This window comes from Triticum aestivum, chromosome 5A, assembly GCF_018294505.1.
Source record: "Triticum aestivum cultivar Chinese Spring chromosome 5A, IWGSC CS RefSeq v2.1, whole genome shotgun sequence".
NCBI lineage: Eukaryota > Viridiplantae > Streptophyta > Magnoliopsida > Poales > Poaceae > Triticum > Triticum aestivum.
The window spans coordinates 565,507,130-565,523,253 of record NC_057806.1 but is presented as its reverse complement, the minus strand read 5'-3'; the positions used below and the strand labels follow the sequence as shown (position 1 = coordinate 565,523,253).

Sequence of the window (16,124 nt, the reverse complement as noted above, 5' to 3'; positions counted from 1 at the left end):
GACTAGTAGCTTTAAAGGTTCATTGGCTATTATGTTCTTAATTTTTATAGTTTAGAAAGAATAGGTACGGCTAACTATCTCAAGATAGACATCCACCATCAAATAAGCAAAAAGACTATTATATTTCCTAATTGGTGAGTGATTGGTTACTGACCAACTGCTAATTAAGTGCAATTTGGAGACTTTTCTCGAGCATATAACTACCTCTGTTGGAGCTACAAATATATTCTTGTAGTGGCAAGCTAATTATTGGCTAGTCAACATGCACTTCACAATGAGAAACAACGTGCACCACAATGGACTTAGATCGAGGGAACTTGTCTATAAATGAAGCCATCGCCATGTTCGATTGCAGGATGCATAAATCAAAGTAGTACGACAATAGCATATCCCCTGCTACCCTCATGATAATAATGTCGAGTAGTTTCTCGCAAGAGCTGCTCATCTCCACTCTCGTGCTACTTGTCCCTATGTACTTCTACTTTAGGTATAGTAGTAGATCAAAGAACCCAACAATGCTTCCCACAAACTGGCCAATATTGCACATGTTACCTTCCTTCCTGGCCAACTCCCACAACTTGCATGACTATCTCTCCGTAGTGCTTGCCGAATCAGGCCACAACTTCAAGGCGCATGGCCCGGTTGGGAGCGGGATGCGGTTGCTCATCACCTGCGACCCCGCGAATGTATGACACATCTTCACCACAAACTACACCAACTTCCCCAAGGGAGCAGAGTTTGCCGCCATCTTTGACATCATGGCTGGTAGCCTCTTCACCATTGATGGTGCACCCTCTCTTCGGCCGCGCGCAAAAATCCAGAGCGTGCTTAGCAGCCCACGGTTGGTTGCTAGTATGGCAACTTGCTGCCGTGACAAGGTGGAGAATGGACTTCTACCATTATTTTCCCACCTGGCAAGCACCGGCACTCCGTTCGACATGCAAGAAATGTTTTCCAGGTTTATGTTTGACTTGGCTGCCACACCTCTCTTTGGCGTCGACCCTGGCCTCCTGTCCTTCTCCTTAGACATGTCGATGCCACCCATGGATGCCGCGGTCGCGATGGACACGGTCATGGAGGTGGGATTTATCCGACACTTAATTCCAGTCTCTTGCTGGAAGGCAATGAGGCGCCTAAACATCGGCTCCGAGAGGAAGCTTCGCACGGCACACACGGTGCTAAGAAGATTTGCTGCAGAGATGATCGAGGAGAGGAGTAAGATAACTCTCAATAGGGGAAGATGTGCATTGAGTAATGATGATGAACACGAGGATATTCTATCTTCCTACATAAATGACCCAGACTACACAGACAATGACTTGCTCCATGCGGTGCTCCTCAGCTTCATGCTTGCTGGGCGGGACACGATTGGTACCACTCTACCCTGGGTCTTCTACAACCTCGCCCAGAACCCTGGCATTGTATCAATTATCCACAGTCAACTCTCACCCATTGCATCGCGCAAAGTACCCGCGAGTACGGGTGCCATGATGATCTTTGAACCAGAGGATACAAAACCTCTGGTCTATCTCAGAGTTGCGTTGTACGAGACTCTTAGGTTGTACCCATCGGCACCTATTGAGCGCAAGACAGTGGCTGCTGGTGATATCATGCCGAGTGGCCATGAGGTGAAGGTCGGGGACACCATCCTTATATCTCTCCACTCCATGGGGAGAATGGAAGACCTATGGGGTAAAGACTGCCTTAACTATAACCCGAATAGGTGGTTGTCAAAGGATGGCAACACCCTAAGGTACGTACCATCTCACAAGTTCTTGGCCTTCAACTCAGGCTCGAGGATCTGCCCTGGCAAGGAGATTGCGGTTATGCAGATGAAGACCGTCGTTGCGACTGTGTTGTGGAACTTTGATGTTGAGGTGGTGGAAGGGCAGATCATCCAGCCCAAGCCATCTTGTATACTACAGATGAAAAATGGATTTATAGTTAAACTGAGGAAGCGAGAATTGTAACATTACACAATCCTTGTGTTTAAACTTACTTAAGGGTCCTGCATGGTTCTTCCTAGGCCTGGAATCTTAGTATTGTATTTATATACATGGATTGCTATTTATATGATAAAATAATAAGGACATATGTTTAAATTTATATCTATTATTTGCATACATTTTCTGTTGAGTCGGGGACGAGGATGAGGATCGAAGGATAGCTTGCCTCGGAAGCATTTTCTGTCTCTCTTGGACGGAGGAGTGGGCATAGTTGGCCTGGTTGTGGATGTGCTTTGTATTTTGTCTTGTTGATGCACTCATGGTTTCTACTTAGAATCAATCGAGAGGCCATACCTAGATTATTAGCATTTTTGTTTGATTGAGCTGTATGTAATCAGACAGGTGTAGGTCGCTATTCAAGTTGAGTGAATGAATGCGCACCAGCTCCATGAACATTGGTCCTCATTGAGCCCACCTATCTACTCCACTGGTACCACGTTTTAGACATTAGCAATGAGAGAGAGAGACACACACACACAGAGAGAGAGAGAGAGAGAGAGAGACGAAGCCATCTAATGTATGGCAAGAACAAATGTTATACAGTTGGCTTTGATATATGGGACCCATTTGATAGTTTGTTTATCACTTTTGGATACTAATTATTTTCTAAGGAAATGTCATTTATCGCATGTGGAATCAACATCTGTTTTGAAGGAGAGTCACGAAGGATATACATTTCTTTCTTCTGTTGCTATCGACCTACGACCACCATGGTCTTAAATATACACCATGATCAAAGTTTTAAATAGCAGCATAAGCGTTAGCAGATAAATGGGTGCTATAGTGCCGAGATAGCGTGCTATATATTTAAAATTATGACCAATATACATAATAATATGGATCACCATGAAATAAATATGAATCGCAATAAATAATAAGTAATAATAACATCGACAGCAAAATATCTTTCTTTGCTGCTTCTATGACCGGGTAACAAGCGAGAAATGAGCACTCTATATTTTAAGCATCACGGTCATAGATCCTTGTCTGAATACAACCGCAAGTTATCTCCAAATACACATATTTGTAATAATGGCATTAGTGTCCATTACTAACTTGACACTCAATTAACCAAGAATTCGGTTATTTTGCTTTGGAGTCGAATGTTCTTTTTCACGTTTTCTATGCTCACCCGGCGGGCCATTTAGGTACGGGCGGGAATACAACCTAACACTGATATTGTACTATATGAATTATCTGTTGTTGCAGTCAATAGCTATTTTTTTGTCTTCATTTCTGATTAACTCGATCTAACACTGATGATGTCGGTTGCTTGCGCGTGTGGCCATCCGGTGGCATGTGACGTCGTGGTTGTGTCACATGTCGGTGGCCAGGTTGGCCGGTGATGCCCATGTCATGTGGGTTGTGTTGTAACGGTATTAGCCCGGTTTTCTGTCAATTAACCAGGCAATTCTCTTCTCGTTAATCAATGAAAATGGCAAATCTTTTGCCTTGTTTCAAAAAGTTAAGTAAGGACTCAAAGTAACATGCCCACATGTAGATATTATTTCCTAATTAAATAGATATTCCTTGCATGTTGAATAAACATTCGAGCGGGAGGAGGGTCACAATCAATAGGACCAGCCTATGATCATGATGGATATAAATATATATCACTATAGTGATAATAGCATCGATGACGACGTAAATAAATATGGACCGCACTGGATGGGTCCTAATAACTTCAACAAAACCAGCTTCCATCACTACTAATGTAGGCGGTCCCGATAGCTTGTGGGAAGCAAACAATTTACGTTTATATCCAACGTGATCAAAGATCCTTGCCTAAATTTAACTTTTAACTTCCATGAAAAAGATACCATAGTTTGACTAGTAGCTTTAAAGGTTCATTAACTGGCAAATTTCTAATTTTCATAGTTCCAGAAAGAATAGATACGGCGAAGTTTATATCTCAAGATGGACATCCACCACCAAATAAGTGAAAAAGATTATTGTATTTCCTAATCGGATAGTGATTGGCTACTGACCAAGTGCTAACTAAGTATGATTTAGAGACTTTTCTCAAGCATATAACTACCTTTGTTAGAGCTACAAATATAATATTCTAGTTGCTAGCTAATTATTGGTTAGTCAACACGCACTTCATAATGCGAAAGAACGTTCACATCAATGGACTTAGATCGAGGGAACTTCTCTATAAATGAAGCCATCGCCATCTTCGATCGCAGGATGCATAAATCAAATTACTACGACAGTAGCATATCCCCCACTACCCTCGTGATAATATTGTCAATTAGTTTCTCGCAAGAGCTGCTCATCTCCACTCTCCTGCTACGTGTCCTTATGTACATCTACTTTGGTATAGTAGTAGATCAAAGAACCAAACAACGCTCCCCATAGACTGGCCAATATTTCACATGCTACCTTCCTTCCTGGCCAACGCCCATAACTTGCGTGACTATCTCATCATACTCCTTGCCGATTCAGGCCACAACTCCAGGGTACATGTCTAGGTCAGTAGCAGGATGCGGTTACTCATCACCTGTGTCCCAACGAATGTCCAACACCTCTTCACCACAAACTATACCAACTTCCCCAAGGGAGCAGAGTATGCCGCTATCTTTGATATCATGGCTGGCAGCCTCTTCACCATTGATTGTGCACTATCTCTACATCCACGCGCAAAAATCAAGAGCGTGCTTATCAGCCCGTGGTTGGTTTCTATAATGGCAACTTGTTACTATGACAAGTTGGAGAACAGCCTTCTCCCATTCTTTGCCGACCTGGCAAGCAGCAGCGACGGGCCTCGCTTCGCTCTGCTTTGGCCCAAGCCTACCGGTGATGGGCCTCGTTTTGCTCGCTCTTTAGAAGTTTGTCTTTCTCTTTATACTTGAATTTGGAGCATGACATAACAGAAGAATCAAAACTTCTATATCTATCCATCGTTAACGAAGAACCTTGTCTAAATTACATTTTGTATACTCCATGGAAAGGAAGAGACGCGGTTACTATCTATTTAACGTGTTGGGTCACATTCTCTATGTGTGTCTCATATGTGTGGACTCTTCTCGTTTTTGTAACACCATTGCCGTGTTGCAGAGTTTTATTATATGTGGTGTTGTAGACTAGAGAATGGGGGAAACTAATGCTACAGAGGCGCATGCACGAGTGTTGGATAGTTTGGCCTTTCTGGTGGCATTGCGGTTGCGCTCGATGGTGTCTACGCATGGCTGGGTCGGTGACGGGAGATGTTTTTTCGGTGTCCGCACCACACTGCTCCCACTAGAAACCAATGCCTAAAGTTTACATATAAAAATAAAAAAATTGTCGGATCTATGTGACTGCTAGTTCCATAAAAAAGTTATATATTTGTAGTATATTACTAGATTATTTTGATTTGTTGTTAAGGTTTTATGCCCACCCAAATCGATTGGCTTTCATATGGACCCTAGTAGTTAATTATTCCTATTCCCTCCGTTCTTAAATATTATTCTTTTTAGATATTTCCATATGGACTAAATACAGATGTATATAGACGTATTTTAGAATGTAGATTCATTCATTTTGTTTTGTATTTAGTTCACTAGTCGTTAACCCGTGCATCTGCACGGGCTAGCAACTTTAATGTTGGATACAAGAAAGTTGTTACAAATTAGCAATGCCAGACAATAATATGAATATATGGATATGGGTTATTGTTGCCACTGATGCATGTTTGTCTTTGTTGGATTCCCAATAAATTTTATGATGTTAAAAAATGGTTTTTTCTATTACAGGTACTGTTTTTTAAGGACGCTATCTTTTCTGTTTGAGGAACGGATGGGTTTTTTTACAACGTTGGAATTGTCACAAGCCAATGTTTGGATGGGGACATTGATGTTTGGCAAGATTTCTTTTTATCAGATATAAATTTTCAATTCAGTGGTCTACTTAGTTTTGATGACTTGAACGATCCGGCCATATACAGGAGCCGTGGTTGCCTAAAAAATGTACGGGAGCCAATGTACATGCTTTCTCTTTTTTGGGAGAGATGCTTTTTTTCTAATTGGCAAGAAGGCTTTCACTACTAGCTGTTTGTAACCGAAGGGGCCTTTTTTGAGATGGAGACTATCTCCTTTCTTTTTTCTTTTCTTTTTTTGAAACTAGACTATCTCCTTTCTAAAGGAACGGGCGGATACCTTTTGTATTTCGTTTCAAAAATTGGACGTGTCAGATTTTTTCTTTTTTTTGGAATAGACCACGGAAGCCAAGGTTACCTAAAAATGCACATGAGCTGAGGAGATGTTTTCTCTTTTTTTTAAGGAGCGATGCAACTCCTTTTTTAATCGCAGAAGAGTTTCACGAATCCTGCATGTCAAAAAAGATGTCTCATGGATCTTATAGAGTTCTTTTTACATCTAAGATCATATATACTCCCTCCGTTTCTTTATCTAAAATGTATTATTCTGAACATGGTGACCAAGGCGCACAATTATAGAGGTCTTATGACAAAAGTACCCTTGGCAAATTTGTTGGTTAGTGGCAGGTAAATCCTTGAGTCCAAAAAAGTAAGAGATGCATGCAATCCAGAGAGAGATAGTTTTCTTCTTTTGATACAAGGACATACAAAGGAAATCAGGATAGAGTACTTTCCTCTTTCTAGAGGGATAAAAAGGGAATTACGAGGAATTAGAGCAAATGCACCTTACATTGTGAAATTTAATGAAAAAACTAATACACCTAATATAAAGGAATTGAGGGAGTATAGAGTAATTATGGAAGGACTTTATCATTTGCTTTAAAGTAATATATGGATTTTTTTTCCGAAACATTGGCCGTGTCATATGTCTTTTTGGACGGCCGGAACCATCTGTGTTATGCAAGTTTTCTACTTATCTCGGACTTAATTTTACAATCCAACGGTTTAATTGATTATGATGGTGTGGCTTAATTAAAACGCTTGAAAGGTGCCTCTAATTAGTAAATATATAAGATTCTATTAGAATCTCTAAAAAGGATAATATTTAGAAACAATGGGCGTACCTTGGTATTCAACGCAGGTTGGATCGACATTCGTGGGTAGAGGGTCACAATGGATATAAGATACTCTCTCCAATTCTTTTTACTTTACGTATTAGATTTATGTCAAGTCAAACGTTGCAAAAAGTTTATCCAAATTTATATTAAAAAGTATCAACATCAACGATACCAAATATATATGTACTATGAAACTACATTTCATAATCTATATCTATATCTATTAATAAAAGGATTAACACTTCATGAATTTCAAGATGATATGCCGGCTCAGTCTTTCGGATGTGCTCATAGGGGTAGGATGTGCATGTGTGCGTTCATAGGAGTGAGTGTATGCGCGTGTATATGAGCGCTTGCGTCTGTGTTGTGTTCAAAAATAAATAAAAGGACTAAAGCTTCTTCCTCCCTAATTTTCGTTCGTTATTAGTTTCACCCGTCAATGCTCGTTTCGTCCGTCGTCGGTGAGTATAATTCGTCCGAGCCGGGTGAACTGAGCCCGCCCATGCGCTCTGGCCCACCTATCATGTTTGAAGCAAAAAATACATGCCGATGAGAGGATTCAATCCCCAAACCTAAAGTCCAACAGATAATGGCACAGCCAACCGAACTACTTGTGTTATTTGAAGAAACAAATGTAGATTCAGTTGTTAAATAGTCCCACCTTGCTCCCTCAAATCCAATCTACCCAATATGCATACATCTTTAATCTCCTTGGTATATCAAGAAGCCATCTAGCGAACATAGTGAAGTGTGGGTCTCATGTTTCCTAAAGATCAAGATGGAAAGAAGGGATTTCCGTGATTGACAAAAAAATAGGAAGGTGGGAACCTGTCCGGTAATAAGAAGGAAAGGAGGGCTTTCGGGGATTGAAAGCAAAAAAAAAATAGGAAAGTAGGAAGTTGTCGCGTAATAAGAAGGAAAAGAGGGATTCGGGGAAAAACTGGGAAACCAGCCATCCCGTAATAAGAAGAAAGTGTCCTAACAAGGAAGAAGGAGAGAACAAAGAAGGAAAGGAGGGATTCCGGGAATTGAAAATAAATAAAAAAGGAGGGATTTCTGGGATTGATGGAGAAAAATAGCAAAGTGAGAAGTCGTCCGGTAATAAAAAGGAAAGTGTCCTATTAGCCTCGTGACTTTTTGTCATTTGTTTTGTCCCATAATGAGTTGTTGATCTCTAAAAAGATTGTGGGAACAAAAGTATACCAGTTAGAAATCATTCAAAAGTGGCCCCCCTCAAAAACATTTCATCCTCTGCCACTAGCTATAGTCCCACGAACGCGTAGTTTTACCCCTCCCATAAATGGAGAGAAAATTATGTTAGAATTGTTTAACACTTGCAAGAAAAACTATGTCTAAATAATAATTAATTTTTTTACTTATTGTTCATGTACAATATATTTAAAAAATATATGATGAAAAAGATTGTACATGTTAAAAATATTTGCTTGATTGTTGGACACGAATAGTGCTATATACACAGTCCCTAAACCTAGCCAACATTGGATCATGAAAATCAGTGTTACCTCCGTAGTGAAGCACAAACATTGTACTAGAATAAACTTTACTATTTACAGTATAATGCGATATGTTTTGGGCATCACTAAGCAACTCCAACAAAGGCATGAAGGGATACTGACAACCAGGTAGATATTTATGTGATTTAAATTCCACACACCTTTAGTACACTTCTGAAATATGTTCATATTTTTTCCGCAATACATATTTTCATGGCAGCATGGAGGATTTCAAAGAGTTTGTTCATGTCATCATGCCTAGCGGTGGATCGTGGAATGAGGAATGGGGGTGGGGGGTCTTGAGCAATTGGGTTAGAAAAGTGTGGTTTTTTTCACCCGTTGCAACGCATGTGCATTTGTGCTAGTGAACCTAAAGTATTGATTTGGCTTCATGAATGTTGATACTTTTTTCTAGAAGTTCGGTCAAAGTAAAGATATTTTGACTTCGGACAAAACTTATATGCAGATAAAAAAGGACCGGTGAGAGTGCTTGTCATTTCATTATTTCCTTCCTAGTAGCCTATGATCATGATGGATATAAATATATATCACTATAGTGATAATAATATCGACAACGGCGTAAATTAATATAGACCAAAGTGGATGGGCCATAATAACTTCAACAAAACCAGTTTCCATCACTGCTAATGTGACCGGTACTGGTAGCTCGTGGGAAGAAAACCCTCTACGTATACATCCATCATGATCAAAGATCCTTGCCTAAATTCAACTTCCAAGTTCCATGAAAAAGATACCATAGTTTGACTAGTAGCTTTAAAGGTTCATTGGCTATTATGTTCTTAATTTTTATAGTTTAGAAAGAATAGGTACGGCTAACTATCTCAAGATAGACATCCACCATCAAATAAGCAAAACGACTATTATATTTCCTAATTGGTGAGTGATTGGTTACTGACCAACTGCTAATTAAGTGCAATTTGGAGACTTTTCTCGAGCATATAACTACCTCTGTTGGAGATACAAATATATTCTTGTAGTGGCAAGCTAATTATTGGCTAGTCAACATGCACTTCACAATGAGAAACAATGTGCACCACAATGGACTTAGATCGAGGGAACTTGTCTATAAATGAAGCCATCGCCATGTTCGATTGCAGGATGCATAAATCAAAGTAGTACGACAATAGCATATCCCCTGCTACCCTCATGATAATAATGTCGAGTAGTTTCTCGCAAGAGCTGCTCATCTCCACTCTCGTGCTACTTGTCCCTATGTACTTCTACTTTAGGTATAGTAGTAGATCAAAGAACCCAACAATGCTTCCCACAAACTGGCCAATATTGCACATGTTACCTTCCTTCCTGGCCAACTCCCACAACTTGCATGACTATCTCTCCGTAGTGCTTGCCGAATCAGGCCACAACTTCAAGGCGCATGGCCCGGTTGGGAGCGGGATGCGGTTGCTCATCACCTGCGACCCCGCGAATGTATGACACATCTTCACCACAAACTACACCAACTTCCCCAAGGGAGCAGAGTTTGCCGCCATCTTTGACATCATGGCCGGTAGCCTCTTCACCATTGATGGTGCACCCTCTCTTCGGCCGCGCGCAAAAATCCAGAGCGTGCTTAGCAGCCCACGGTTGGTTGCTAGTATGGCAACTTGCTGCCGTGACAAGGTGGAGAATGGCCTTCTACCATTATTTTCCCACCTGGCAAGCACCGGCACTCCGTTCGACATGCAAGAAATGTTTTCCAGGTTTATGTTTGACTTGGCTGCCACACCTCTCTTTGGCGTGGACCCTGGCCTCCTGTCCTTCTCCTTAGACATGTCGATGTCACCCATGGATGCCGCGGTCGCGATGGACACGGTCATGGAGGTGGGATTTATCCGACACTTAATTCCAGTCTCTTGCTGGAAGGCAATGAGGCGCCTAAACATCGGCTCCGAGAGGAAGCTTCGCACGGCGCACACGGTGCTAAGAAGATTTGCTGCAGAGATGATCGAGGAGAGGAGTAAGATAACTCTCAATAGGGGAAGATGTGCATTGAGTAATGATGATGAACACGAGGATATTCTATCTTCCTACATAAATGACCCAGACTACACAGACAATGACTTGCTCCATGCGGTGCTCCTCAGCTTCATGCTTGCTGGGCGGGACACGATTGGTACCACTCTACCCTGGGTCTTCTACAACCTCGCCCAGAACCCTGGCATTGTATCAATTATCCACAGTCAACTCTCACCCATTGCATCGCGCAAAGTACCCGCGAGTACGGGTGCCATGATGATCTTTGAACCAGAGGATACAAAACCTCTGGTCTATCTCAGAGCTGCGTTGTACGAGACTCTTAGGTTGTACCCATCGGCACCTATTGAGCGCAACACAGTGGCTGCTGGTGATATCATGCCGAGTGGCCATGAGGTGAAGGTCGGGGACACCATCCTTATATCTCTCCACTCCATGGGGAGAATGGAAGACCTATGGGGTAAAGACTGCCTTAACTATAACCCGAATAGGTGGTTGTCAAAGGATGGCAACACCCTAAGGTACGTACCATCTCACAAGTTCTTGGCCTTCAACTCAGGCTCGAGGATCTGCCCTGGCAAGGAGATTGCGGTTATGCAGATGAAGACCGTCGTTGCGACTGTGTTGTGGAACTTTGATGTTGAGGTGGTGGAAGGGCAGATCATCCAGCCCAAGCCATCTTGTATACTACAGATGAAAAATGGATTTATAGTTAAACTGAGGAAGCGAGAATTGTAACATTACACAATCCTTGTGTTTAAACTTACTTAAGGGTCCTGCATGGTTCTTCCTAGGCCTGGAATCTTAGTATTGTATTTATATACATGGATTGCTATTTATATGATAAAATAATAAGGACATATGTTTAAATTTATATCTATTATTTGCATACATTTTCTGTTGAGTCGGGGACGAGGATGAGGATCGAAGGATAGCTTGCCTCGGAAGCATTTTCTGTCTCTCTTGGACGGAGGAGTGGGCATAGTTGGCCTGGTTGTGGATGTGCTTTGTATTTTGTCTTGTTGATGCACTCATGGTTTCTACTTACAATCAATCGAGAGGCCATACCTAGATTATTAGCATTTTTGTTTGATTGAGCTGTATGTAATCAGACAGGTGTAGGTCGCTATTCAAGTTGAGTGAATGAATGCGCACCAGCTCCATGAACATTGGTCCTCATTGAGCCCACCTATCTACTCCACTGGTACCACGTTTTAGACATTAGCAATGAGAGAGAGAGAGAGACACACACACACAGAGAGAGAGAGAGACGAAGCCATCTAATGTATGGCAAGAACAAATGTTATACAGTTGGCTTTGATATATGGGACCCATTTGATAGTTTGTTTATCACTTTTGGATACTAATTATTTTCTAAGGAAATGTCATTTATCGCATGTGGAATCAACATCTGTTTTGAAGGAGAGTCACGAAGGATATACATTTCTTTCTTCTGTTGCTATCGACCTACGACCACCATGGTCTTAAATATACACCACGATCAAAGTTTTAAATAGCAGCATAAGCGTTAGCAGATAAATGGGTGCTATAGTGCCGAGATAGCATGCTATATATTTAAAATTATGACCAATATACATAATAATATGGATCACCATGAAATAAATATGAATCGCAATAAATAATAAGTAATAATAACATCGACAGCAAAATATCTTTCTTTGCTGCTTCTATGACCGGGTAACAAGCGAGAAATGAGCACTCTATATTTTAAGCATCACGGTCATAGATCCTTGTCTGAATACAACCGCAAGTTATCTCCAAATACACATATTTGTAATAATGGCATTGGTGTCCATTACTAACTTGACACTCAATTAACCAAGAATTCGGTTATTTTGCTTTGGACTCGAATGTTCTTTTTCACGTTTTCTATGCTCACCCAGCGGGCCATTTAGGTACGGGCGGGAATACAACCTAACACTGATATTGTACTATATGAATTATCTGTTGTTGCAGTCAATAGCTATTTTTTTGTCTTCATTTCTGATTAACTCGATCTAACACTGATGATGTCGGTTGCTTGCGCGTGTGGCCATCCGGTGGCATGTGACGTCGTGGTTGTGTCACATGTCGGTGGCCAGGTTGGCCGGTGATGCCCATGTCATGTGGGTTGTGTTGTAACGGTATTAGCCCGGTTTTCTGTCAATTAACCAGGCAATTCTCTTCTCCTTAATCAATGAAAATGGCAAATCTTTTGCCTTGTTTCAAAAAGTTAAGTAAGGACTCAAAGTAACATGCCCACATGTAGATATTATTTCCTAATTAAATAGATATTCCTTGCATGTTGAATAAACATTCGAGCGGGAGGAGGGTCACAATCAATAGGACCAGCCTATGATCATGATGGATATAAATATATATCACTATAGTGATAATAGCATCGATGACGACGTAAATAAATATGGACCGCACTGGATGGGTCCTAATAACTTCAACAAAACCAGCTTCCATCACTACTAATGTAGGCGGTCCCGATAGCTTGTGGGAAGCAAACAATTTACGTTTATATCCAACGTGATCAAAGATCCTTGCCTAAATTTAACTTTTAACTTCCATGAAAAAGATACCATAGTTTGACTAGTAGCTTTAAAGGTTCATTAACTGGCAAATTTCTAATTTTCATAGTTCCAGAAAGAATAGATACGGCGAAGTTTATATCTCAAGATGGACATCCACCACCAAATAAGTGAAAAAGATTATTGTATTTCCTAATCGGATAGTGATTGGCTACTGACCAAGTGCTAACTAAGTATGATTTAGAGACTTTTCTCAAGCATATAACTACCTTTGTTAGAGCTACAAATATAATATTCTAGTTGCTAGCTAATTATTGGTTAGTCAACACGCACTTCATAATGCGAAAGAACGTTCACATCAATGGACTTAGATCGAGGGAACTTCTCTATAAATGAAGCCATCGCCATCTTCGATCGCAGGATGCATAAATCAAATTACTACGACAGTAGCATATCCCCCACTACCCTCGTGATAATATTGTCAATTAGTTTCTCGCAAGAGTTGCTCATCTCCACTCTCCTGCTACGTGTCCCTATGTACATCTACTTTGGTATAGTAGTAGATCAAAGAACCAAACAACGCTTCCCACAGACTGACCAATATTGCACATGCTACCTTCCTTCCTGGCCAACGCCCACAACTTGCGTGACTATCTCATCATACTCCTTGCCGATTCAGGCCACAACTCCAGGGTACATGGCTAGGTCAGTAGCGGGATGCGGTTACTCATCACCTGTGACCCCACGAATGTTTAACACATCTTCACCACAAACTATACCATCTTCCCCAAGGGAGCAGAGTATGCCGCTATCTTTGATATCATGGCTGGCAGCCTCTTCACCATTGATTGTGCACTTTCTCTACATCCACGCGCAAAAATCAAGAGCATGCTTATCAGCCCGTGGTTGGTTTCTATAATGGCAACTTTACTATGACAAGTTGGAGAACAGCCTTCTCCCATTCTTTGCCGACCTGGCAAGCAGCAGCGACGGGCTTCGCTTCGCTCTGCTTTGGCCCAAGCCTACCGGTGATGGGCCTCGTTTTGCTCGCTCTTTAGAAGTCTGTCTTTCTCTTTATACTTGATTTTGGAGCATGACATAACAGAAGAATCAAAACTTCTATATCTATCCATCGTTAACGAAGAACCTTGTCTAAATTACATTTTGTATACTCCATGGAAAGGAAGAGACGCAGTTACTATCTATTTAACGTGTTGGGTCACATTCTCTATGTGTGTCTCATATGTGTGGACTCTTCTCGTTTTTGTAACACCATTGCCGTGTTGCAGAGTTTTATTATATGTGGTGTTGTAGACTAGAGAATGGGGGAAACTAATGCTACAGAGGCGCATGCACGAGTGTTGGATAGTTTGGCCTTTCTGGTGGCATTGCGGTTGCGCTCGATGGTGTCTACGCATGGCTGGGTCGGTGACGGGAGATGTTTTTTCGGTGTCCGCACCACACTGCTCCCACTAGAAACCAATGCCTAAAGTTTACATATAAAAATAAAAAAATTGGCGGATCTATGTGACTGCTAGTTCCATAAAAAAGTTATATATTTGTAGTATATTACTAGATTATTTTGATTTGTTGTTCAGGTTTTATGCCCACCCAAATCGATTGGCTTTCATATGGACCCTAGTAGTTAATTATTCCTATTCCCTCCGTTCTTAAATATTATTCTTTTTAGAGATTTCCATATGGACTCAATACAGATGTATATAGACGTATTTTAGAATGTAGATTCATTCATTTTGTTTTGTATTTAGTTCACTAGTCTTTAACCCGTGCATCTGCACGGGCTTGCAACTTTAATGTTAGATACAACAAAGTTGTTACAAATTAGCAATGCCTGACAATAATATGAATATCTGGATATGGGTTATTGTTACCACTGATGCATGTTTGTCTTTGTTGGATTCCCAATAAATTTTATGATGTCAAAAAATGGTTTTTTTCTATTACTGGTACTGTTTTTTTAAGGACGCTATCTTTTCTGTTTGAGGAACGGATGGTTTTTTTTACAACGTTGGAATTGTCACAAGCCAATGTTTGGATGGGGACATTTATGTTTGGCAGGATTTCTTTTTATCAGATATAAATTTTCAATTCAGTGGTCTACTTAGTTTTGATGACTTGAACAATCCGGCCATATACAGGAGCCGTGGTTGCCTAAAAAATGTACGGGAGCCAATGTACATTCTTTTTCTTTTTTGGGAGAGATGCTTTTTTTCTAATTGGCAAGAAGGCTTTCACTACTAGTTGTTTGTAACGGAAGGGGCCTTTTTTGAGACGGAGACTATCTCCTTTCTTTTTTCTTTTCTTTTTTGAAACTAGACTATCTCCTTTCTAAAGGAACGGGCGGATACCTTTTGTATTTCGTTTCAAAAATTGGACGTGTCAGATTTTTTCTTTTTTTTTGGAATAGACCACGGAAGCCAAGGTTACCTAAAAAATGCACATGAGCTGAGGAGATGTTTTCTCTTTTTTGAAGGAGCGATGCAACTCCTTTTTTAATTGCAGAAGAGTTTCACGAATCCTGCATGTCAAAAAAGATGTCTCATGGATCTTATTGAGTTTTTTTACATCTAAGATCATATATATTCCCTCCGTTTCTTTATCTAAGATGTATTATTTTGAACATGGTGACCAAGGCGCATAATTATAGAGGTCTTATGACAAAAGTACCCTTGGCAAATTTGTTGGTTAGTGGCAAATAAATCCTTGAGTCCAAGAAAGTAAGAGATACATGCAATCCAGAGAGAGATAGTTTTCTTCTTTTGATACAAGGACATACAAAGGAAATCAGGATAGAGATACTTTCCTCTTTCTAGAGGGATAAAAAGGGAATTACGAGGAATTAGAGCAAATGCACCTTACATTGTGAAATTTAATGAAAAAACTAATACACCTAATATAAAGGAATTGAGGGAGTATAGAGTAATTATGGAAGGACTTTATCATTTGCTTTAAAGTAATATATGGATTTTTTTTAGAAACATTGGCCGTGTCATATGTCTTTTTGGACGGCCGGAACCATCTGTGTTATGCAAGTTTTTTCTTATCTCGGGCTTAATTTTACAATCCAACGGTTT

At 40.6% G+C, this 16,124-nt stretch overlaps 2 protein-coding genes across 2 annotated transcripts; both read left to right on the top strand.

Annotated features, from left to right (window-relative positions):
• The first annotated feature begins 368 nt into the window (after positions 1-368).
• Positions 369-2,106, top strand: LOC123107721 (noroxomaritidine synthase 2-like). Its single transcript, XM_044529662.1, has one exon. The coding sequence runs from the start codon at positions 759-761 to the stop codon at positions 1,968-1,970; it is 1,212 nt and encodes a 403-aa protein (XP_044385597.1). The 5' UTR covers positions 369-758; the 3' UTR covers positions 1,971-2,106.
• Positions 2,107-9,628: 7,522 nt separating this feature from the next.
• Positions 9,629-11,230, top strand: LOC123107720 (noroxomaritidine synthase 2-like). The gene has a single exon (XM_044529661.1). The coding sequence runs from the start codon at positions 10,019-10,021 to the stop codon at positions 11,228-11,230; it is 1,212 nt and encodes a 403-aa protein (XP_044385596.1). The 5' UTR covers positions 9,629-10,018.
• The last annotated feature ends 4,894 nt before the right edge of the window (positions 11,231-16,124 follow it).